Consider the following 23774-nt stretch of genomic DNA (forward strand, 5'->3'; position numbering starts at 1 on the left):
TAAAATGGACAGTTGAAATACAGTATGAAGAAATAAGAGATATTATATGCTGAAAATATATAAACAGCTATCTTTATTGGATTATTGAAGAAGAAGCTTGTTGTTACATACTAATATGGACTTATCGACTTAATTAACCTGTGGAAGGTGTGAGGAAAGTGACAAATTACGAAGTACAGCAAAAATTGAAATACAGATCAAACATATATTGGTCATAAAACAAATGGAAAACAGAGGAAAGTCAGCTTCAACTGTCAGAGGTGTAGCTCCCATCTACCACATCTTTCATTCGCTCTTCCCGTAAATGTCGGCCCTCATTTTGAAATGGGGTCTCACTCATACACAAAAATGCGTGGGTGACTTCCTCTCACTCTCACTCTCTATCTCTGTCTGTCTGTCTGTCTGTCTCTCTCTCTCTCTCTCTCTCTCTCTCTCTCTCTGTCTATGTGTGTGTGTGTGTGTGTGTGTGTGTGTGTGTGTGTGTGTTTAGAAGCGTCAGTGCAATCATGTGAGTACTCTTCCATCTTGTATATTTGGTTTGCGTAAGACGTGAAACTTGTTAAGTAGAAAGCTTGCAACTCGCCTATCACGCTCATAATTCGCTATTACGAAAATTACATGATTCTAGAGACAGGCAGCTTTATACAGTTTGTCTTGATTTTTTCTTTTACCGTCTATGTCCGTTTTTGTTGTCTACATCGAATATTTTCGATATTTTCTGTGAACATTTACGCATTTGTGGATGACATTTGGCATGAATGGCCATTCATCATCATAAAAGTAGAAAATTAATAAGAACAAGAACTAGTTTTCTTAGATTCGATCCCACAGTCCTTTGAAACTTCTAGATAGATATAATTTTTACCAAGACTGCGTGTTTAGATTTGATACGTTGTTTAGCCGTCCACTTGGTAACGTTTATGTACATATACAGTCTCGTAGGAAACAATTCTATCTTTTATGATTAGGTAAATGAAGTACTGTTGGAAAACCAAATAATAGTATACAGGTAAATACAAATGATTTATTAGTGTCGTTTTTTTGGTATTTACATATATTTCACAAGCAGTAAAGTAATAAATACAACAAAATAAACAGTCTTCCTCTCTCAGCTTATTTACATAAATATTTATAAGTTACTTAATACTGTAGTGATGAGGTTAAGCTGAACTGGGCTACGTCCTGTTACTGAGTCGAAGTTGTATGCCACTAATGGGCATCATGACGAAGGAGAAAGGATTGAAGTCCATGGGCACCACAGTTTGGTCACAGCGCTGGACCTCATACTTGGACATCAGGTAGGCCAGTCCGATCTTGGTCTGCAGCAAGCCCAGCCGCATGCCTGAAACACCCAACCACCAATTCAGTTTATGAAAGTCAGTGAAGCACGGTTGTGACTGTAAAGCGTGCTTGATCGAACTTCATTCATAAATATCCATGGCGCAAGTGCCTGAGGTCGTTTCATAGGGCACGACCTGGCAGAGTTTCAAATGACGACGAATAATTGTGCAGGCAACATCGTATTATTAATGTGTTAACTTGTAGACATTATATGGAGAATGGAAATATGTTTAAATATAAGGGGGTGGTGTTGATTGATTTGGGGAAGGGGACCAAACAGCGAAGTCATCGGTCCCATAAGATTATGGAAAGAGGGGGAAGGAAGTCGACCGAGCCCTTTCAAAGGAACCATCCCGAAATTTATCTGAAGTGATTTAGGGAAATCACGAAAACCTAATTCAAGATGGCCGGACGTGGGTTTGAACTGTCGCCCTCCAGAATGCGAGTTCAGTGTGAAACTCTTTATTATTTAAAAAGAAATCGCCGTAAACAGTTAATATATTTTGTCCACTGCAAAACAAGACGGTCTGCGCCTTCAGGGAAAAATATTTCCAGTTGCCTACGGAGCCATGATTGTACCCAAGTATGCACCTCTTCATCAGAAGCAAATTGTCGACCACGAACTTCTTTCTTCTTCAGGCCTCGTGATGACTGGGTGTTGTGTGATGTCATTAAGTTAGTTAGGTTTAAGTAGTTCTAAGTTCTAGGGGACTGATGACCATAGATGTTAAGTCCCATAGTGCTCAGAGCCACTTGAACCATTTCTTCTTCAGGGTCACTTATGCCAAGATTGTTTCGACTGCGCTGCAGATATTTGACTGGGAAGTCCTTACAAATCCTCCATACAGTTACGATCTCTTGCTACTCGATTTTCGTCCTTCTGGAGCCCTGAAGAAAGACATTCGTGGCCGTCGGTTTGCTTCGGAGGAAGAGGTGCACGTGTTGGGTATTATCGTGTTTCCGAAGGCCACCACAAACATTCTTCCATGAAGACGTTGACAGCCCTGCCTCACAGTGGGATGAATGTACGTATTAAAAGTTATGGCGAAAGCTTTCGAAATAATAAACAGCTTACTTGCTTTTCTTCCATCTCTCCCGTGTTCACTTGACTGTCCCTTATACGAATAGTACCACGGAGGTTTAGTTCCTGGTGAAAAACCAGAGAAAGAAAAACTATAAACAGTTTTAATATCAAGTCTCAACTTCGCAACCATTCACATGGAAATGAGGGACATGTGTTACTTCTTTGCATTAATAATACTCTCCGAGACAAAATTTATTGAGTTACTCTAGCAGAAAAAAAGGTCACGGCCCAAATTCCAAATGTAATGTATTACTATATTTTCTATCTCGACAAAGTGCATCACTTTGATACGATAACAAAGAATTTCCCAACTATGACTTCTTTGTAGCTACAGAGTACTCCCTTCTATTTGCAGGTAGATAGTGTTTGGCCCTTACTGCGTGATTAGATTCCTACTGCAAGAACATGATGAAATGGTAATATGGTTCACCCAGGTTCTAGAATACCACTAGTAAAGACGGTCATAACGAGTACACTGAGGCGACAAAAGTCGTGGGATACCTCCTAATTGCCCGGCGTAGTGCAGCAACTCGACGCGGCACGGACTCAACAAGTCGTTGGAAGTTTCCCACAAAAATATTGATCCATGCTGCCTCTATAGCTGTCCATAACTGCGAAAATGCTGCCGGTGCAGGATTTTCGGAACGGACTGACCTCTCCCATAAATGTTCTGTGGAATTCATGTCGGGAGATGTGTGTGGCCAAATCAGTTGCTCGAACTATCAAGAATGTTCTTCATACCAATCGCGGACAATTGTGGCCTGGTTCAGTTCAAATGGCTCTGAGCACTATGGGACTCAACTGCTGAGGTCATTAGTCCCCTAGAACTTAGAACTAGTTAAACCTAGCTAACCTAAGGACATCACAAAGATCCATGCCCGAGGCAGGATTCGAACCTGCGACCGTAGCGGTCTTGCGGTTCCAGACTGCAGCGCCTTTAACCGCACGGCCACTTCGGCCGGCCCTGGTTCAGTGTCACACATACAAATTCCATCACTGTTTCGGAACGAAGCGAATGTAGCCGAACATCCAGAGAACCCATACCATTCCATGTCAAGACAGTCCACACTATTATGGAGCCAGCACCAGCTTGCACAGTGCCTTGTTGACAACTTGGATCCGTGGCTTCGTGGGGCCTGTGCTGCACTCGAACGTTACCATCAGCTCTTTCCAACTGAGATCGGGACTCGTGTGACCAGGCCTCGGTTTTGCAGTCGTCTAGCGTCCAGCCGACGTGGATACCAGACCAGGAGATGCCGCTGCAGGCGATGTCGTGCTGTTATCGACGTCACTCGCGTCGTTGATGTGCTGCCACAGCCCATTAACACCAAATTTCGCTGCACTGTCCTAACGAAAGCGTTCGTCGTACGTTCCACATTGATCTCTGCGGTTGTTTCAAACAGTCTTGCTTGTCTGTTAGCAGTGACAACTCTACGCAAAACTCCGCTGCTCTCGTTAAGTGAAGGCCGTCGGCCATTGCGTTGCCCATTGTGACAGGTAATGTCTTAATTGGTATTCTCGGTACAATCATGAAACAGTGAATCGCTGAATATTGAATTGCTTCACGATTTACGAAATGGAGTGTCCCATGTGTCTAGCAGCAACTACTACTCCGCGTTCAAAGTATGTTACTTCCCACCGCGCAGCCGAACCTTTTCGCATGAATCTCTGGAGCACAGATGACAGCTCCGGCAATGCACTGCCATTTTATACCTTGTGTACAGGATGTTACAGCCACCTGTATCTCATGACTTCTGTCAACTCAGCGTATATACCGATACGACAGTATTCGGGCTTACCTATGCAGTTTCGTGGTCCTTCTCCGAAGGGAAGGTATACGTAGGGATGCCTCTCCGCCTTCTCTTCCTCAGAGAACCTCTCAGGATTGAAGCGTTGAGGTTCTGGGAAATACTGGGGATCGTTGTGAAGACCGTAGACCGGGACGAAAACAGTCGCTCCCTCTTCAAGCTCAGGCCCGCCATCGGGGAACTTGTAGCGCCGCGTGCACTTCCGTGCCAGAATCGCGCCCGGTGGATACATTCTCAGCGTTTCTGTAAGATAAAAGGCGTGTAACTGATTAGTAATCATATTTTGACTCATTATGCCACCTGCAGGTAACAGTTTACTAATGCCCACGAGAGACTCTAGTAGTCTGCAAAAAACTTAACATTGACTACTAATGATATCAGTAACGCACAGGTCACGTGGTCATGACATTAGGTATGAAATTTGAAATCGAGTTATGTGTCAAATATGTTACAGTAGTTAGTGACTTAGTGTGGTGCTACTGCTTGGGTTAGGAGTTGAGAAGGGGAAATTGCAATGAAAGTAGTTTCGACTCTAGAAACGTTCCAGTACAAACATCATATGAACTCCGATTGGAATTAGTACATCCACTCTAACACATTGTTATGATTCTTAATTTTTTACTCAAGGAAGGCACATGTTCCTATATATTACGTAGGACGATGGCAGTGTACATAGACAAGAGTGTCAAATTATACTTTAGGCAATGAACACTGCAGAACGAAAACAGAAGCATATACACTTCTGGAAATGGAAAAAAGAACACATTGACACCGGTGTGTCAGACCCACCATACTTGGTCCGGACACTGCGAGAGGGCTCTACAAGCAATGATCACAAGCACGGCACAGCGGACACACCAGGAACCGCGGTGTTGGCCGTCGAATGGCGCTAGCTGCGCAGCATTTGTGCACCGCCGCCGTCAGTGTCAGCCAGTTTGCCGTGGCATACGGAACTCCACCGCAGTCTTTAACACTGGTAGCATGCCGCGACAGCGTCGACGTGAACCGTATGTGCAGTTGACGGACTTTGAGCGAGGGCGTATAGTGGGCATGCGGGAGGCCGGGTGGACGTACCGCCGAATTGCTCAACACGTGGGGCGTGAGGTCTCCACAGTACATCGATGTTGTCGCCAGTGGTCGGCGGAAGGTGCACGAGCTCGTCGACCTGGGACCGGACCGCAGCGACGCACGGATGCACGCCAAGACCGTAGGATCCTACGCAGTGCCGTAGGGGACCGCACCGCCACTTCCCAGCAAATTAGGGACACTGTTGCTCCTGGGGTATCGGCGAGGACCATTCGTAACCGTCTCCATGAAGCTGGGCTACGGTCCCGCACACCGTTAGGCCGTCTTCCGCTCACGCCCCAACATCGTGCAGCCCGCCTCCAGTGGTGTCGCGACAGGCGTGTATGGAGGGACGAATGGAGACGTGTCGTCTTCAGCGATGAGAGTCGCTTCTGCCTTGGTGCCAATGATGGTCGTATGCGTGTTTGGCGCCGTGCAGGTGAGCGCCACAATCAGGACTGCATACGACCGAGGCACACAGGGCCAACACCCGGCATCATGGTGTGGGGAGCGATCTCCTACACTGGCCGTACACCACTGGTGATCGTCGAGGGGACACTGAATAGTGCACGGTACATCCAAACCGTCATCGAACCCATCGTTCTACCATTCCTAGACCGGCAAGGGAACTTGCTGTTCCAACAGGACAATGCACGCCCGCATGTATCCCGTGCCACCCAACGTGCTCTAGAAGGTGTAAGTCAACTACCCTGGCCAGCAAGATCTCCGGATCTGTCCCCCATTGAGCATGTTTGGGACTGGATGAAGCGTCATCTCACGCGGTCTGCACGTCCAGCACGAACGCTGGTCCAACTGAGGCGCCAGGTGGAAATGGCATGGCAAGCCGTTCCACAGGACTACATCCAGCATCTCTACGATCGTCTCCATGGGAGAATAGCAGCCTGCATTGCTGCGAAAGGTAGACATGCACTGTACTAGTGCCGACATTGTGCATGCTCTGTTGCCTGTGTCTATGTGCCTGTGGTTCTGTCAGTGTGATCATGTGATGTATATGACCCGAGGAATGTGTGAATAAAGTTTCCCCTTCCTGGGACAATGAATTCACGGTGTTCTTATTTCAATTTCCAGGAGTGTATTACGTTAGTACGAATATATGAAATCCAAACAAAGACCAATGACAGAAAACTGCGTTAGTCCTACACAAAATGTAGAAGAACTATAAAAAATAGTACGTAAGGTATACCAGTAGGAGGGAGAGTACAATACACACAATATCGACTTTTCTTTAAATTAGACGTGGGACAAAGTGTCTCATTACAACATCGCACATGAGTTCCTTTCCAGTATATCTGAGGCAAAGCTCTCTCGAGTACGTAATGATACAAAAAATTTTCGTGAGCTAAAACACGCAACCGGAAACGAATAGAATTTCAGAGCCTCACCTGATACTACTTTGTCGAGGTACGACATCTGGGAAATGGCCTCGTATGTCAGCTGTCCGTCGTTCTTCTGCATCGCGGCGTCCACCTCCTCCTGTAGTCTCTTCTGCACGTCCGGGTTGAGGGCCAGCTCGTACAGCGCAAAGCTCATCGTCGTCGACGACGTTTCGAAGCCCGCCAGGAAGAACACGAACGCCTGGGCGGCCACCTCGTCTATCGACAACTCTGTAAGCGAGAGAAAGTGCACCCTTAGCAAAGTTTCATGTAACCAAAGCAAGTTTGTCAATCATACTCCGAACGCTGCAGCAAATTAACTTTTCTTTTACCTTTAGCGGGCTAGAAATCACTCCACTCTGTACTGAGGAAGTAGAAGTTTGTGATTCTACATGTGACACGCCTGAATTTCTTTAAGAGTATGTTAGTCAACGGTTGGAGAACATTAACGATTAGTGCACGTGCGTAATTTTGGAAATAATCAACAACAACAAAAGCAGAAACCTATGTAGATGGAAGGGAAAATGATTGAAACAGCAACTTAACTGTCACCTGTCACAATTTATCACATTTTCACTTCGCTTTTAAGGGATTTAAACCCCATCATCAGGTGGATTCATGAAAATTAATGCAACAATTACCTGTTGGGTTAACATATTTGGAGTAACTTGTGGCAGACTCCAGTGGTCAAAGACTCCTTTTCCTCTCGTGTACGTGATACTGCATATGATGTAGCACGACAAAAACAGGAGGTTGTGACAACTGGAGATAGTGACACAAATTACCCCAAAGTCGTAAACACAACACATTCGCGTCGTATAAGGGGTGATCAACAAGTTTCCGTTCGAAGGTCGTTACAATCCAGAATCGGCATGATAGTCACGCAAAATCGCCGTGAATACCGAGGCAATCATCCCAGCTACACATCGGGTTGAAGACATCCGTTTGCTAAGACGCCACGTCCTGCTGCAAGAAGAAGTACGTAACTACCTGTTGCACATCCTTGTCCCACATGAGTCGTCTACTCTTCAAGACTATTTTTAAGGAACCGAAGGCGTGATAATCGTGGTTTGGTATTCTGGAGGAATGGTAACCTGGTTATCTTCATTTCGGATCTTGCTTTGTTAGGTAAGGTCAATGTTTCGCTCATTACTTCTATCCGGCTACGGCAAGTATTCTGTCTCTGACGACTTCGGAGACACCTAAACATCAGGTGTAACTTCTTATCCATCCTTCCGAAGTACGAAATGATTCCCCATCGGAGAAGTATTTGCTTTTCTTGAATGGAATATTAAAGTAAATGTCCTAAAATATACTGACTGAAACTGGTGAAATTGCCAAGCAAACTTTAGAAACAACCGAATGATAGTCGACATTATATCAAAAACATGGAAGAGAACAGGGACTTGGACCTAAAAGAAAAAAAAGGAACGTTACCTAACGGAAATATACTGCTTATGCGCCATCGAATAACAGCCTGCCTGAGATATGTAAAAGATGAAACCGGGTGTTCGTCCATTTACCCAGTAGCACAAGTGAATAGACTTTGGAAGCCAATAGGTATCTTGGTTAACTCCGCAAACAGGACAGAAGGGCTTTGCGTATCGTAACAAAATATAATAATGTGACAAGCAATTGCATGTCGAATGAAAATGCTTACAGTGTTGACTTTACAGTCTGGCTGAGTAGACGTAATAAATATTCCCTCTTGTTTAAAATATTCCAATGGCGTGGTGTAATTACTCTCATCATCGTTGAGGAATTTGTTCATTAATGAGAATGAGAAAAATGGTTTACTGCAGACGCAATCCTTAAACGAAAACTTTGCTGAAAGATAAAATGTACTTTCTCACGTAACAATCTACACGGGTAAACTGAGTAGTCAAGGATTTATCAACAATTACTTCTGAAATATGTTCCCTGATTAGTTACTGTCCTTTTTCGGTGTCACACCATACGTCAGTTACATTAAGGTACCATAACTTACTCCAGTTGTCGATGTCCTTGGCGCTGTCCTTGATTGCCTTCGCCTTTTCGTCATCGATGAAGCCCTTGTTCTTCAGCTGTACCAGCAGGTGCATGAAGTCGTTTCGCGTTACGTTGTACTTCTCTCGGTACTCCACTGTCTCTTTCACCATGTTTCGGAAGAATGCGGATACTTCTTCAGTTCCGGCACCAATTCTGTGGGAAATACAAGTTCACTGTAACTAAGAGTTACATAGACGAAACACAGAATGTGCTATGGAGCAACGGTGGACAGAATGGAGAGATGCTTTACCTGAGTGCCCTGGCGACAGTCGGAACGAAGGAGTGCATGAACTGGGCGATCCTGAATTTGAGCGAGGGTTCGAACGCTTTACGCCCCCACTGTCGGAACTCGGCGTCCGGGTTCCTCTGGCAGTTGCACTCCACGCCGAAGGCTACGGACGCGATGATGTCCGTGGCGTACCTGGCGGACACCTCCCGCATCTCCACCACCTCCCCACGGCTCGCTGGATCTCTCAGTACCTCCACCATCTCGCGGCCGCAGTCTTGCATCGTCTAGAGAGATAATCACATATCAATAAGCTAAGTATTAAAGAAACGAAGTGCTGCAGCAAAGTATAATTTCCCGCATTTAATTTTCTATTCCACCAAATGAGTGACAGCGTGTAAACATTTACATCCACGTGATTACTCTGATTTTCACAGAAAAGTGCCTGGCAGAGGGTTCAATGAACCACCTTCATGCTCTCTCTCTACTGTTCCACTCTCGAACGGCACGCGGGAGAAGCGAGCACTTAATTTTTTCTGTGCGAGCCCTGATTTCTCTTATTTTATCGTGATGATCATTTATCCCTATGTAGGTGGGTGCCAACAGAATGTTTTCGCAATCGGAGGAGAAAACTGGTGATTGAAATTTCATGAGAAGATCCCGTCGCAATGAAAAACGCCTTTGTTTTAATGATTGCCACTCCAATTCACATATCATGTCTGTGACACTATCTCCCCTATTTCGCGATAATACAAAACGAGCTGCCCTTCTTTGTACTTTTTCGGTGTCATCCGTCAGTCCCAATCTGATGCGGATCCCACACCGCACAGCAATACCCCAGAATAGGGCGGACAAGCGTGGTGTAAGCAGTCTCTTTAGTAGACCTGTTGCACCTTCTGAGTGTTCTGCCAATGAATCGCTGTCGTTCTTTTGCTCTACCCACAATATTAACTATGTGATCGTTCCAATTTAGGTTATTTGTAATCGTAATCCCTAAATATTTAGTTGAATTTACAGCCCTAAAATTTGTGTGACTTATCACGTAATCGAAATTTAGCTGATTTCTTTTAGTATTCATGTGAATAACTTCACACTTTTCTTAATGCTGGGTTAATTGCCTTTTTCGCACCATACAGATATCTTCTCTAAATCATTTTGCAAGTCGTTTTGATCATCTGATGACTTTACAAGACGGTAAATGACAGCATCAACTGCAAACAATCTAAGACGGCTACTCAAATTGTCTCCTATGTCGTTAAAATAGATCAGGAACAATAGAGGGCCTATAACACTTCCTTGGCGAACGCCGGATATACTTCTGTTTTACCCGATGACTTTCCGTCTACTACTACGAACTGTGACCTTTCTGACAGGAAATCACGAATCCAGTCGCACAACTCAGGCGATACTCCGTAGGCGCAAAAATACAATAAAACAAAGACAAGTGTAAATAATGGTGCAAATGTACCAAAGAGAAAAACATTAGCATGTTACTGGGACGCCACAGAATACGTTGCCACATACAGTGCTCCAGTATTAACTCAGAGGTAGGACAGATTTAGGAAGATCATACCATCGGTTAACTGAAGCGTTCGAACAGTCACAGAGGGGGGCGTAAGCGACAGTGCTAATGGATGATGACATTGACTATAATGAGTGCTTAAGGCAAGTTTTGGTTGAAATACAGACACTGCCTTTTAGACGAGAGCAACCTTTCATGCTTTAGCCAAACTTTCTCTATTTCCTTCTGAATCTTCCGACAACAGTGAAAGAAGTGGACATTAGGAACTAAAGTCTTTCTCAGGCTTACCCTGGCTGCAGTATCATTCATTTCGTCGTTTCGAAGGTAATCTGTATTTGCAGTTTTACGTTTAGTATTCCAATGATATTTCTTCCCAGTTCACCATGTGTAGAAACAAGGAACCGGAGTGTAATCTTTTCAAGTATTCGGGAACTTCATTTTCCTACGCTCGAAATGCACGTGATAATACTCCCAAGGTTCCCGTCACTGATGTTTGCGAATATTACTGCATAAAACCGCAATTTCGCTTACTGTGTTTACAGTCACTTAAAGTAGCTCGCTCTTCTGGAACTTATTCGATGATCAGGATATGCACATGATATAGTATCTTAGGTGCAACATTTGCAGTCTAACTGTCCAAGTCATAATCTGTGCTTGATACTCCGATATTTATCGCTGTCTACAGAATCTCCCCATGCATTCGGTGAGTGGCTAACACCATTTATGATATGTAGCATTTGTGTTTCCAGATCGTCAGGGAGTAGTTCTTTGCTGCGATGTTGAAGATAATAGGAAACACGAGGTCGCTCACGGCAAGGAACTGCCATCTGACATTCGGTGGATGCTATATACTGCATAGAAAACGAATGTATAATCATTAGTGACCCTTTCTTCTGGAGCCAGAGTCCTTCACTACAATTAATTCGTACGACCAATTGTAGTGATTTGACTCATAAGAAGGTAAATTGCACTACTGGCTCTTTGCTGTAATTCTACCAATGTCTCTATGTTGACTAGTATCAGGTTTTATAACTTTAGGTGACGTAACAAGATGTGTGCATGTCACTTTTGTTTGAACTTTTCGTGATACTAACGCAATAAATGGCTACTAATTGTTATTGGGAATAGGTGTAAGGTGTACGTTATATACAGTGCTCAGCAACTACTGACCTGGCACATCATTTTCAACTTTCCCGACGTAAACGTGGGCGTCATCTTGGCAAGCATCCTCTTCCATTTGGCGCCATTCATGAAGAACAGGTTGTGATTCAGCGGTTCTTGTTCGTTGTGGGGGACTCCTCTGTCGCGGAACGAGTCAAAGTCCTTGACCAGCAGCAGCCGGATGAAGTCCGGATCCCTCAGGACCAGTGTTGGTATACCGAACTGGTACATTCCCACGTACCTCTCACCTGCAGAACAGGAAAAACAGGTTAGTTAATATCCCACCTACAGAAACAGGCAATCTGCACCTACGATACATGTGTAATGTAAAGAAGGGATTAAAAAGGTACCGCGCAGAATACAGATTGGAAAATTTCAAGCTGTTCTAACAGATCCGACATTATCTCTGACCACTTTCGCAACTCTGTCAGTGGAGGCTATGTTCCACCTGTATATGCTATTGCGTCTCTGTCACTGCAATTTGAAAATAATGGGGTAACCATCATCACTTTCAATTGGAAAGATACAGAGCCTGTAAATTTCACCGCGGTTTATGTTGATCAGTGAAATTATATTATATTAGGTAAACTTTTCATTCCAACAGATGCACAGTTAGGAGAAAATCCAGAACGTAAAATGTGCCAGGAAACAGGAACACGCAATAAATATCTACAAAAAAAGAGATACACTGATATCCCTTCCACATATCCCTACTGATTGGTTCAAATGGCTCTGAGCCCTATGCCCTATGAGACTTAACTTCTGAGGTCATCAGTCCCCTAGAACTTAGAACTACTTAAACCTAACTAACCTAAGGACGTCACACACATCCATGCCCGAGGCAGGATTCGAACCTGCGACAGTAGCGGTCGCGCCGTCCCAGACTGCAACGCCTAGAACCGCTCGGCCACTCCGGCCGCCTATCCCTACTGAAATGCTCCTTATGGATGTGAAATAAGTCAAAAAATCCTAAATATAATTTCATTTAAAAGATAATGGCGAACTTGTCACAGAACATCATTTTATAACTATTATTTACAATGATTGCATTACTGCACTGAAATTGTACGGAAGTTACATTGTACGCAGTACTCGCATTATTTGATATCATTAGTAACATACGCACTTCGTTCGGCTCTGCTAAAAAATTCGTCAGTGGACTAGAAGGAGTTGGACACCATTAAATCCTTTAGGCTCCTGTTAAATTGAGCTTTATCAACAATTAAACTTTTTATGGCTACTGACAAGTTATTGAATATGTGTGATTCTGAATAATGGACGCCATTCTGGACAAAAGTAAGAGACTGTAACTCTTTGTAGAGATTATTCTTATTTACTGTAGCAGAAGTTAGTAACCCAAGTCACCTAAACGGGGCGCAGCAGTACTTTGTTGAATTCACAGCACAATAATTATTATTACACGTTTTTTTGGTGTTGTAAAGCTTTAGCTTAAGTTGATGAGTTATCACAAAAAATAGCCCCGCAGGACATTATAGAGAAAAAGTAAACAAAATTATGGTAGCTTTTTTATTTTTATTCATTTACGTCTGACAACGTTTGCACAGCAAATGGAGATTTGTTTAGGTGTTTAAGCCTTTATGTAACATTCTCCTCCAGTTGAAATTATTAACTATCTGTAATCCCAAGAATTTAAGACTGGTGTCATATTTTAGGCATATACTGGCGGGATACATCTTACAAGTTCTCAATTGCTTGCGGTGTCTTTTCAAAGTATAATGACAAATAACTTGCTAGTAACCAATTATTAATGTTCCTGAAAATTTCATTAACCAGTATTTCTAAGACTATACTTGAATATCTACATATCACAACGTTAGTATGATCTAGAAATAAAACAGACTTGGCATTTGGTAATGTTACTGATGAAACGTCATTGATATACACAAGAAAAAGTATGGTTCCTAATGTAGAAGCTTCTGGGATGTCACACGTAATTAGTTCCCAGGTGAATGACAGCTTAATGTAGGTCTCTTCCCTACTGACACCCGTTGTGTGTTGTCAAAGATGCAGGGTTTGAAGCACTTACAGCGTTTTCTGTTCTACCGTAACATTCTAATTTACTTAGGAAGATAAAGCGCTTTAAACAAATACCTTTTACAAACTAAAAAGATACCAGTAGCCTGTTTGGTATTTCGACAGCCGCTCTGATTTATCCCGTATCGTGAGCGACTGCATGTCAAAAGCACGTGGTTGTTAAAATTGTGTCATTTTTTTCGACCCCTGAAAATTTAGCATGTTGATCAAGCTGTGTACTCCAATCGTCCTCCACTATGAGTGTGGATAAGACGTTCCACCTCGACAATATTGACCAGCTTACTATCATCACCATTATTTATTTATTTATTTATTTAACCTGATCAGATTAGGGCCATCAGGCCCTCTCTTACATCGGACCAGTGTTCCACACATGCAGCATTTCACACATCAGAGTTACATCATGACAATAGTTTAAATAAAAAAATTAGATTACTCCAGTGACAATATGAACGAAGAGTAATGACTAAGACCTAATAAAGTAAATGCTGGCAGTATTTTTACAACAGGTGCTATGCATACAAATTATGATAAAAGCAATAATAATAACAGTAAAATAAAAAAATCAAATAATAATGATAAACATGAGAAAAATTGGCAATAGTAATGAAGATTTGTGCAGATGTACATTAATATCTTGGTGTGTAAAGTAGATGTTTACTAGTATAGCGAGTTTTGGGGAAGGGAGATTTAAGGAGGGGGAAAGAGGGAAGTGATGAGGTGAAGTGCATTCATGTACAGAGGAAGGCATTACTGTTACTTAAGTAGATACGTCATTGACTGTTTTTTGAAGCCGACCGTGATCTTAAGTTCTCTAACATAACGAGGGAGGTTATTCCAGAGTCGGGTTCCCGCTAGTGTAAAGGATTTGGAGAAGGTGACTGAGCGATGCAGTCGAACAGAGAGGATTTTATTATGATGGGAACGTGTGTTTCTGTCATGTTGTTCCGACATAAGCGTTAAGGACGAGGAGAGATATGAGGGACAGTGTACGTTTATAAGGCAGTAGATGAGACAGAGTGTATGGAAATCTCTGCGTTTGTCTGCACGCTGCCAGGACAATTTTCCGTATGCTGGTGAAATGTGATCAAAAAGTTGAACGTCACAGATATATCGGACGCAGGCATTCATGACCAGTTCCAGACGCCGCGAATTTTCCTGAGAGAGGGCTTGTAGGATAATATCGCTGATTGGGAGTATAAGCGTTTGTACTAATTTCTTTTTCAGGTCGAAAGGGAAGAGTTTTTTTTATATTTTTGTAGGACATGAACGGATGCTGATGCTTTTTTACACACTGCAGTTACGTGCTCTGTCCAATTTAGATTTTCATGTATTATTACTCCCAAACTCTTTGCTGAGGGAGAGAAGTTAATATTTGTTCCATTTAGGATAGGAGATGGTACGGAATCTCGATGTTTTGGGCTAATGAGCTTAGAGTGACCAACAAGTACCGGTTGAGTTTTAGATGGGTTTAGTTTTAGTCCTATGTCCTGCGCCCATTTTGATAGTGCATCGAGGTCAGTATTGAAATTTTCAATACCTTTCTTAAGATTGCTTGGTTTCGCACTTAGATACAACTGAAGGTCATCAGCATACATATGATATTTACAATAGGTCAGTGAGCCGTGGCGGCTCATATCGATAGTGCCACTCTGGTGGTTTATCTTTCCAGCCACGGTCAGGGCGGTAAGCAGCGCCCTCTGGGGCCTACGCGAGGAGTAACGAGGCGAGATCCTGGGTGGGGGCGGGGGGGGGGGGGGGGCGGGGGGAAGACGGTTGTCGGGTTGACGCAGCGAGTGTGGGACCGGACCTAACGCATGGAGATATACAAGTTGGCTCTGAACGGAAGGCGCCATAGCAAGCAGCGGGGAGCGAGCGTCCTGTAATTTGTGTGAAGGAGTAACGATTTTTGCATTGGATGTCCCAGTGGTTCCCGAGAGTTGCGGTGGCTGTTTTCGGAGAAGATAATTTGGTAAGAGCTTGTGTCTACGCTCTTTTCCCTACGATGTTGCTGCCCGCCGTTATAAACGGGTGAAAATCAGGCGCTTGTATTGACTATACGGGAACTGGTGATGTGAAATTACATTTGTGATTGATCTCACTTGTACTGTGACAATTTAGAGGCGACAACTGTGGTGTTTTCATTAGGTCTGGTTCTTTGCTGTGCAACTAAGGTGTCAGTTATTTGGGGTAACTGAGGGAGCACCATTATGATGGTTTAAGTGATACGTTCTCCACGTTTTGTTTATGGCTTTAGGAATCGAAATCGGGGGGGGGGGGGGGGGGGTTACACGTGTGAGTACTTTGCTATTGTATTGATGGCTATGTTGTAAAGACTGTTCTCTGGTGTGTTAAATCACGCGCTGACTTGTATCCAATCCAAGCAGAAGTTACCATTGCTACTTGCTTATGTGCTACTGTCCTTATGATTGGCGTGGTTTCTCTTTCGATTGTGGGTCTGCTCACGTTTAAAAAAAAATTATGGCTACTATTCATAAGGGTTGTCTAGTAATGAAGCTGCTTAAGCTTTTATCATATGCTGGTCTGTTTGCCTATCACCTTGGCTTTCTATGCAGTAACTGAAGGAATGTGTTTGGTCGTTCAAGATTGTAGGCTGACTAGTATTTGAACTGGTGTTGAGGTTAAGGGCGAGATCAGCATCCCGAAAACCCGCACGCTGCGCGTGGTTAAATTTTCCGCCATTGGGGAGCCGGCTCTCTGTTCTTGGATTTTGTAAGGATACGTGATGAGTGCATCACTGTAGTTTTTTGCGTGCTAAATTGCGGGGTGTCGGTGCCGTCCTAGGGCTAAACTTGTGATGTATGTTATGTTGAAAGGGAATTAACTGTACCAAATTTAATAGAGCTTTTAGTTTGTTTTAGGTCTGTACATGGAATGATGTTGATATTTTGTCGATTGCGGCCATAACTTCCTGTGTGGAGAGATCCTCTGAGGGACTTGTATTGTACTGTTGCAGCGGAGTCCATCTGAAACGTCCTGCTTAAAATTTGGGACTGCAGCTCTCTGATGTTATATATTACTGTTTAATCTTAAATATCTTGGATGTAATATGGTTGTTGAGGATTATGTAATTAATTTTGATCGGTGGTTCCGTAAAGGAAGTATTTCGTTTTAAAATATGTGCTCGGTCAGAGCCTATTTAAATATGATTTTAACTCATCATTGAAATTTTCTAGTCTCGCTTTCTTAAAAGGCTTTCAGTTATATGATTGCTATTTGCCTGTTTAAATGTTTGAGTGACGTAAAGGGAAAGAATGTTATTTTGTAATTTGTACTCATTGTTCCTTTTGGCTAATACCTGACTTATGTCTTCAATAAATGAGTGTCTAGTCAATGGTGATGCACTGTTCTATTGCCAGCCTACCTCTTCCACTCCACAACCTATTGAGCTGCCTTGTGTCGAAATTGTGTTCAGAACACCCCTATGACCTGACACCTCAGTCAGAACCGATGACACATGATTGACGTACAGAGAGAAGAGTATAGGACCTAATACTGAGCCTTGGGGAACGCCTGACACTACCTGCTGCCATTGTGATTTTATGTTCCCGGACAGGACGCGTTGCTGACGAGACGTCATGTATGAGCAAAACCATTGCACTGCCCTTGGTGAGAGGAATCGTGGTGTGTGAAGCTAATGTACAGTATGTTTAGACACAAGTAACCCCTTACTTTGTACGTGTGGTGAGTGTAGAGCGGGCCTCACCTTTGAACTGGTTGTAGATGTCCCGTACTACGAATTCGAGGCGGGTTTGGCCCAGGAAGCTCCGCCTGAGGTTCCCGAACGGGATCTGCGGCTCCGCCTGCGGCACGCCCCGCCTGCTCCAGTAAGTGAAGAGGCGCGAAAACCAGGCGTAGGCGGCGGCCGCTCCCACCAGCAACACGGCCAGTAGGTCGTTCAGCCAACAGCCTAGCAGCGGCTCCATGCTGACGGGGATGCACAGTAGCCAATCCACCTGCTAGCTCTCAGTGAAAGCGGCCAACGTGCTACAACAAAAGGGATTCGCAATGAAGGTAGCTGAGAAAGGATAATTATGGACAAAGAGCAGCATTTTACTGTCCTGCGCTCTGTCAAAACTTGTGAGAAAATATAATCCTAAATAAATATGGATAAACAGCTAATTTTATGTACCCTTGTTTGAATACATCCTGGATGTGCACATGCTTTTCGTATTCTCTAGAAAAGCACTTAATATTATTATTAGAAACTGTTAGGTGGTTCCAGATTTCCGATGGGATCGATTGAGGCTGCTGGGAGCAGAGGAGCGTGCGTGTGTGAAGGAAGGCACATGCACAGACTTCTGCTAGTTCGAAAGAGGAAGAAGGCACGCCACGGTAGCCATCTTGAGTAGAATGATGGTATGTCGCTTTTGGAACTTTAGAAACTTTTGGTCATTGGAAACAAGGGGACTGGTTTCGGTTTCACCCGATGAAGTTGTCCTAGAACCTCGTAACACTGTGTTGTGTAACTGATCTAAGATAGGGAGAAGTATGGACAGTGCCGGTAACGAATAAGTTAATATGGTTTGGTGGAAATAAGGCACGATATGTAACCTGCTGTATTGATAGAGGAGGACTTCTTGTTCTGACAGCGAGGCCTGAGAAGTTTGGTACAGTTATTACAAAGACACGACCGGTTCCAGGGGTGAGTAGATGTTAAGTAATTTTAAGGACGGTTAGTCTGTACGTGTTACTTTGAAAAAAGTTATCTTTTCTGTTATTGTAACATCTCACTGTGCACGGTTATATAGTATTCTGGAATTTTTCTTGTTTGAGGACTGTGTATATTGGCAAACTGTATTAATTATCGGAAATAGTGGAGAGCTCAGGTTAATATGTTGATAACTGTTCCTGGTAAACTGGATGTTATAAACTGCATTTCCTTTGGTTGACTAACTGCAAATGATCGCGGGAGAACTTAAGCTCATCATTTTCTGTCTGAGCATTGGTTAAATTATTTATTAACCACTCTCATAAAATGCGTATGAAATCCCATGGGACTTAACTGTTAAGGTTACCAGTCCCTAAGCTTATACACTACTTAACCTAAAGTATCCTAAGGACAAACACACACACCCATGCTCGAGGGAGGACTCGAACCTCCGCCGGGACCAGCCCCACAGTCCATGACTGCAGCGCCCCAGACCGCTCGGCTAGTCCCGCGCGGCGACCACTCTCATAAATGCTTCTGGCAGACTGATTTTACTCGTGGAAATTTAATGGCAAGTGTCATCTGGAATTGTTAATTTATAGTTTATTGTAAAAGAACTGTCTTCTAGTATTGTCTGAGCTTTTTTTCATTTCAGCTTAAGGGACTGAAAAACAACTCTGTTCAGTGGAGGTTGTTTCAGCAAATTGTATTAATATTGTTGTTTAAATTTTTTGGGGTATTGTCTTTGCATAAGGACTTGTAAGTGAACGTTAGGAAACAAAACAGAAGGATTTCAGTGCTAGATGAAACTTATTAACTAATGATTGTTGGATCTTAACTAAAGGAAAAGACTAAACCTTGCATTTAGCACAAAAAAAAAAATGGTGGGGAACGGTGTTGACTGTGCAGCCAATGTATAGAAAAGGCTGTTGAGTTACTGAAAATTAATAGACTTTCGTAATAAGAACTGTACGACTTTCAGTGTACAATCAGTCCGCTCTACTTCCCCACTAAATCTGTGTCTTTGCTAATTACTGACACTGAAACAATTTAAAATACTAGAAAAATGAATGCAGCTTCTGAAAACGTACACAGAAATCCCTGCTTTTAGAGTCATGGTATAAAAAAGTCTGTTACAAATGTTCTTTGCTATTTCTGGTGTCAAACTGGGAGATGCTACTCCCTCTTCGCTTTTCAGCGTTACAGAACACATTATCAGGAAAATAAATTCGACGCCCCTTCGAAGGAAACTAGGGAACAGCTTTAACATACTGTTGTTTGCAGATGACATAGTAATCTTAGTTGAAAATGGCTACTGAAATATTTCACACAGTGCAATATTGTACAACAGCTTACTTGCTAGAAGTCTGCAGATTAATGAAGATAAAACCAAGTACTTTGACATTTCATGACAAACTAATGCTATGCATATCTTAAAAGTACGTATGCAAAAAGATGAAAAAGCAAAACATCTTACATAGCTTGCAACCATGATAAATACAGAAAACAATAACGAATAAGGGATGAAAATAAGAATACATAAAGCAATTATGTGTTGTCTTCCAGTGTTAGACATAATAAAAAGCAATCTTAACACAAACGAATTTAGGGATACACAGACAGGGTGACTGATTTTATGCAACCCACACTACGTCTGTGTCAGGAACAGTACGCAGAAAGGCGACAGCCACGTACTCGATATAAGTTTCCACTCTGAACTTTGGGCTATTATTAGAAAACAGAATCGTACAGTAAAAATTACAAGTGAGGATTGGCTGTGAGTTAGTTGTTTGGTTGGTTTAAAGAGGGGGTGGGGGGTGAAGGGACCAGACTGCTTGGTCATCTGTCCCTCGTTCCTCTGAAAAAACTCCACGAGAGAAAAAATAAAACAAATAAAACTTACCTTACAAAACCTAAAGAAAAGAAAAACCACAAGGACTACAGAAAGGCAACAAACACTACAATTGACCAGATACGACAAGAAAACCACAGAGAGTCGCAAGAAACAGGTAGAAGGGATTAAAACAAGAGAGCAGATGACCGTGGCTGGCTGATCACGAGAGTAAAAATGAATAAAGCAGCCACTCTGCAACACATTAAAACGTCCAGGCTGAAAGCACTAGGGTAGAGAACAGAGACTGAGAAACGACTTAGCTGGAATGATAAAACCCCCTTCACGTACAAAACGTAAAACGAAATCAGTCGACGAGGCGTTGTCAGCTAAAAATAAGGATATCGAGTCCGGTAGCTGAAAATTCCGTCACAGGTCTGCTAAAGTGGGATAGTGCAACAGAATGTGGGCCACGGTATTTTTAGACCAAAATATACCTCACACCTGTCATATTTATACAAGTTTCCCCAATTTTTCTTCGTGTTATTAGCGCTGTAGTCACGAAGGTTTTGTATGTCTCTGTAAGTTTATTCCACGGTTCAGACGTTATATAGCGGAAAGTTGTTACTTACACATTTCTCATTTTGACATCTTCTGTTTATGTCGTTGTTTCCAATGGTAGAACACACTTTATAAACCAGCGTTTGTGAATGAATTACTCAAAATTAGGTACTGTGAAGGGAATATGCTTACAGAGACGTTCAAAACCTGTATGACTGCACACCTTATTACACAAAGAAAGAACGGAGACCATTCTGGAAACATCCCCCAGGCTGTGGCTAAGCCATGTCTCCGCATTATCCTTTCTTTCAGGAGTGCTAGTTCTGCAAGGTTCGCAAGAGAGCTTCTGTAAAGTTTGGAAGGTAGGAGAGGAGATACTGGCAGAAGTAAAGCTGTGAGACCGGGCGTGAGTCGTGCATCGGTAGCTCAGATGGTAGAGCACCTGCCCGTGAAAGGCGAAGGTCCCGAGTTCGAGTCTCGGTCGGGCACACAGTTTTAATCTGCCAGGAAGTTTCAAAGAATGGAGACACTTGGATAAATATTCTAGCACTTGATCCAAAAATAGGGTGTAACTCATGGCCAGTCCTCACTGGTATTTTTACAGGATGATTCCGTTTGATAACAGTCGCCCAAAGTCCTAGAAGTAAACTTATACCGGTTATGTGCTTATTGCTTATGTGGCCATTGTTCCTGATATAGGCATAAAACGAATCGATAGGGGCAGCTGAATCACCATTCATATACACTCCTGGAAATGGAAAAAAGAACACATTGACACCGGTGTGTCAGACCCACCATACTTGCTCCGGACACTGCGAGAGGGCTGTACAAGCAATGATCACACGCACGGCACAGCGGACACACCAGGAACCGCGGTGTTGGCCGTCGAATGGCGCAGCATTTGTGCACCGCCGCCGTCAGTGTCAGCCAGTTTGCCGTGGCATACGGAGCTCCATCGCAGTCTTTAACACTGGTAGCATGCCGCGACAGCGCGGACGTGAACCGTATGTGCAGTTGACGGACTTTGAGCGAGGGCGTATAGTGGGCATGCGGGAGGCCGGGTGGACGTACCGCCGAATTGCTCAACACGTGGGGCGTGTGGTCTCCACAGTACATCGATGTTGTCGCCAGTGGTCGGCGGAAGGTGCACGTGCCCGTCGACCTGGGACCGGACCGCAGCGACGCACGGATGCACGCCAAGACCGTAGGATCCTACGCAGTGCCGTAGGGGACCGCACCGCCACTTCCAAGCAAATTAGGGACACTGTTGCTCCTGGGGTATCGGCGAGGACCATTCGCAACCGTCTCCATGAAGCTGGGCTACGGTCCCGCACACCGTTAGGCCGTCTTCCGCTCACGCCCCAACATCGTGCAGCCCGCCTCCAGTGGTGTCGCGACAGGCGTGAATGGAGGGACGAATGGAGACGTGTCGTCTTCAGCGATGAGAGTCGCTTCTGCCTTGGTGCCAATGATGGTCGTATGCGTGTTTGGCGCCGTGCAGGTGAGCGCCACAATCAGGACTGCATACGACCGAGGCACACAGGGGCAACACCCGGCATCATGGTGTGGGGAGCGATCTCCTACACTGGCCGTACACCACTGGTGATCGTCGAGGGGACACTGAATAGTGCACGGTACATCCAAACCGTCATCGAACCCATCGTTCTACCATTCCTAGACCGGCAAGGGAACTTGCTGTTGCAACAGGACAATGCACGTCCGCATGTATCCCGTGCCACCCAATGTGCTCTAGAAGGTGTAAGTCAACTACCCTGGCCAGCAAGATCTCCGGATCTGTCCCCCATTGAGCATGTTTGGGACTGGATGAAGCGTCGTCTCACGCGGTCTGCACGTCCAGCACGAACGCTGGTCCAACTGAGGCGCCAGGTGGAAATGTCATGGCAAGCCGTTCCACAGGACTACATCCAGCATCTCTACGATCGTCTCCATGGGAGAATAGCAGCCTGCATTGCTGCGAAAGGTGGATATACACTGTACTAGTGCCGACATTGTGCATGCTCTGTTGCCTGTGTCTATGTGCCTGTGGTTCTGTCAGTGTGATCATGTGATGTATCTGACCCCAGGAATGTGTCAATAAAGTTTCCCCTTCCTGGGGCAATGAATTCACGGTGTTCTTATTTCAATTTCCAGGAGTATATATATATATATATATATATATATATATATATATATATATATATATATATAATGACTTTTGAACACTATTAAGGTAAATATATTGTTTGTTCTCTATCAAAATCTTTCATTTGCTAACTGTGCCTATCAGTAGTTAGTGCCTTCAGTAGTTTGAATCTTTTATTTAGCTGGCAGTAGTGGCGCTCGCTGTATTGCAGTAGTGCGAGTAACGAAGATTTTTGTGAGGTAAGTGAGTTGTGAGAGGTATAGTTTAATGTTAGTCAGGGCCATTGTTTTTCAGGGATTATTGAAAGTCAGACTGCGTTGCGCTAAAAATATTGAGCGTCAGTTCAGTGTTGATCAGAACAGGTAAAGAGCGAAATGTCTGAGTACGTTCAGTTCTGCTCAGCTGTTTGAAAATCAAATAATGTAAGAGGTTTATCAGCACAGTAATTCACTAATTTTTCTAAGGGGACGTTTCAAGTTTTGTTTGTATAAATGTTAGAGCTGTATCAAATAATCCCAGTTTTCAGAATTATGACACTGTTTGCAGCGGAGAGAAAATAGCATCGCTGAAGCGCTGCAGTCCGCCCCCATTACGCGGTACATTTAAAACTGACATTATTGTTTTACATGCGTGTTAGTATCAGTGAAGATTATTTAATAAAACAATGCTGGAGCTCTGGACCAGGAAGTTTAATGACAAATATGCCCGTTGTTTTAAGTTATTGTGTAGAACTAGGCCCTGGCCTGAACTACATTTAAAGCAGGACGATATTTATTACAAAAAGTGAGCATTCTATTTGACCTAGCACGTTGGAAAGCTATAGCTAAATGCATATTTATTTTCACGAATAATTATCAACGTGCATTTGCTTATGTTCTAAGGT

General features: G+C 43.6%; 1 protein-coding gene across 1 annotated transcript; it reads right to left on the reverse strand.

The window, feature by feature from the left end:
• Window positions 1–1010: 1010 nt before the first annotated feature.
• On the reverse strand, window positions 1011–17686 carry LOC124615779 (probable cytochrome P450 6a13). Its single transcript, XM_047143884.1, has 7 exons — window positions 17412–17686; window positions 11639–11877; window positions 8971–9233; window positions 8680–8873; window positions 6702–6923; window positions 4225–4476; window positions 1011–1342 (listed from the first exon to the last, which is right to left on the reverse strand). The coding sequence occupies exons 1-7, from the start codon at window positions 17629–17631 to the stop codon at window positions 1176–1178; spliced, it is 1557 nt and encodes a 518-aa protein (XP_046999840.1). The 5' UTR covers window positions 17632–17686; the 3' UTR covers window positions 1011–1175.
• Between the last annotated feature and the right edge of the window lie 6088 nt (window positions 17687–23774).

The sequence above is a fragment of the Schistocerca americana genome, chromosome 5 (assembly GCF_021461395.2).
Source record: "Schistocerca americana isolate TAMUIC-IGC-003095 chromosome 5, iqSchAmer2.1, whole genome shotgun sequence".
In the NCBI taxonomy this organism is placed as follows: domain Eukaryota; kingdom Metazoa; phylum Arthropoda; class Insecta; order Orthoptera; family Acrididae; genus Schistocerca; species Schistocerca americana.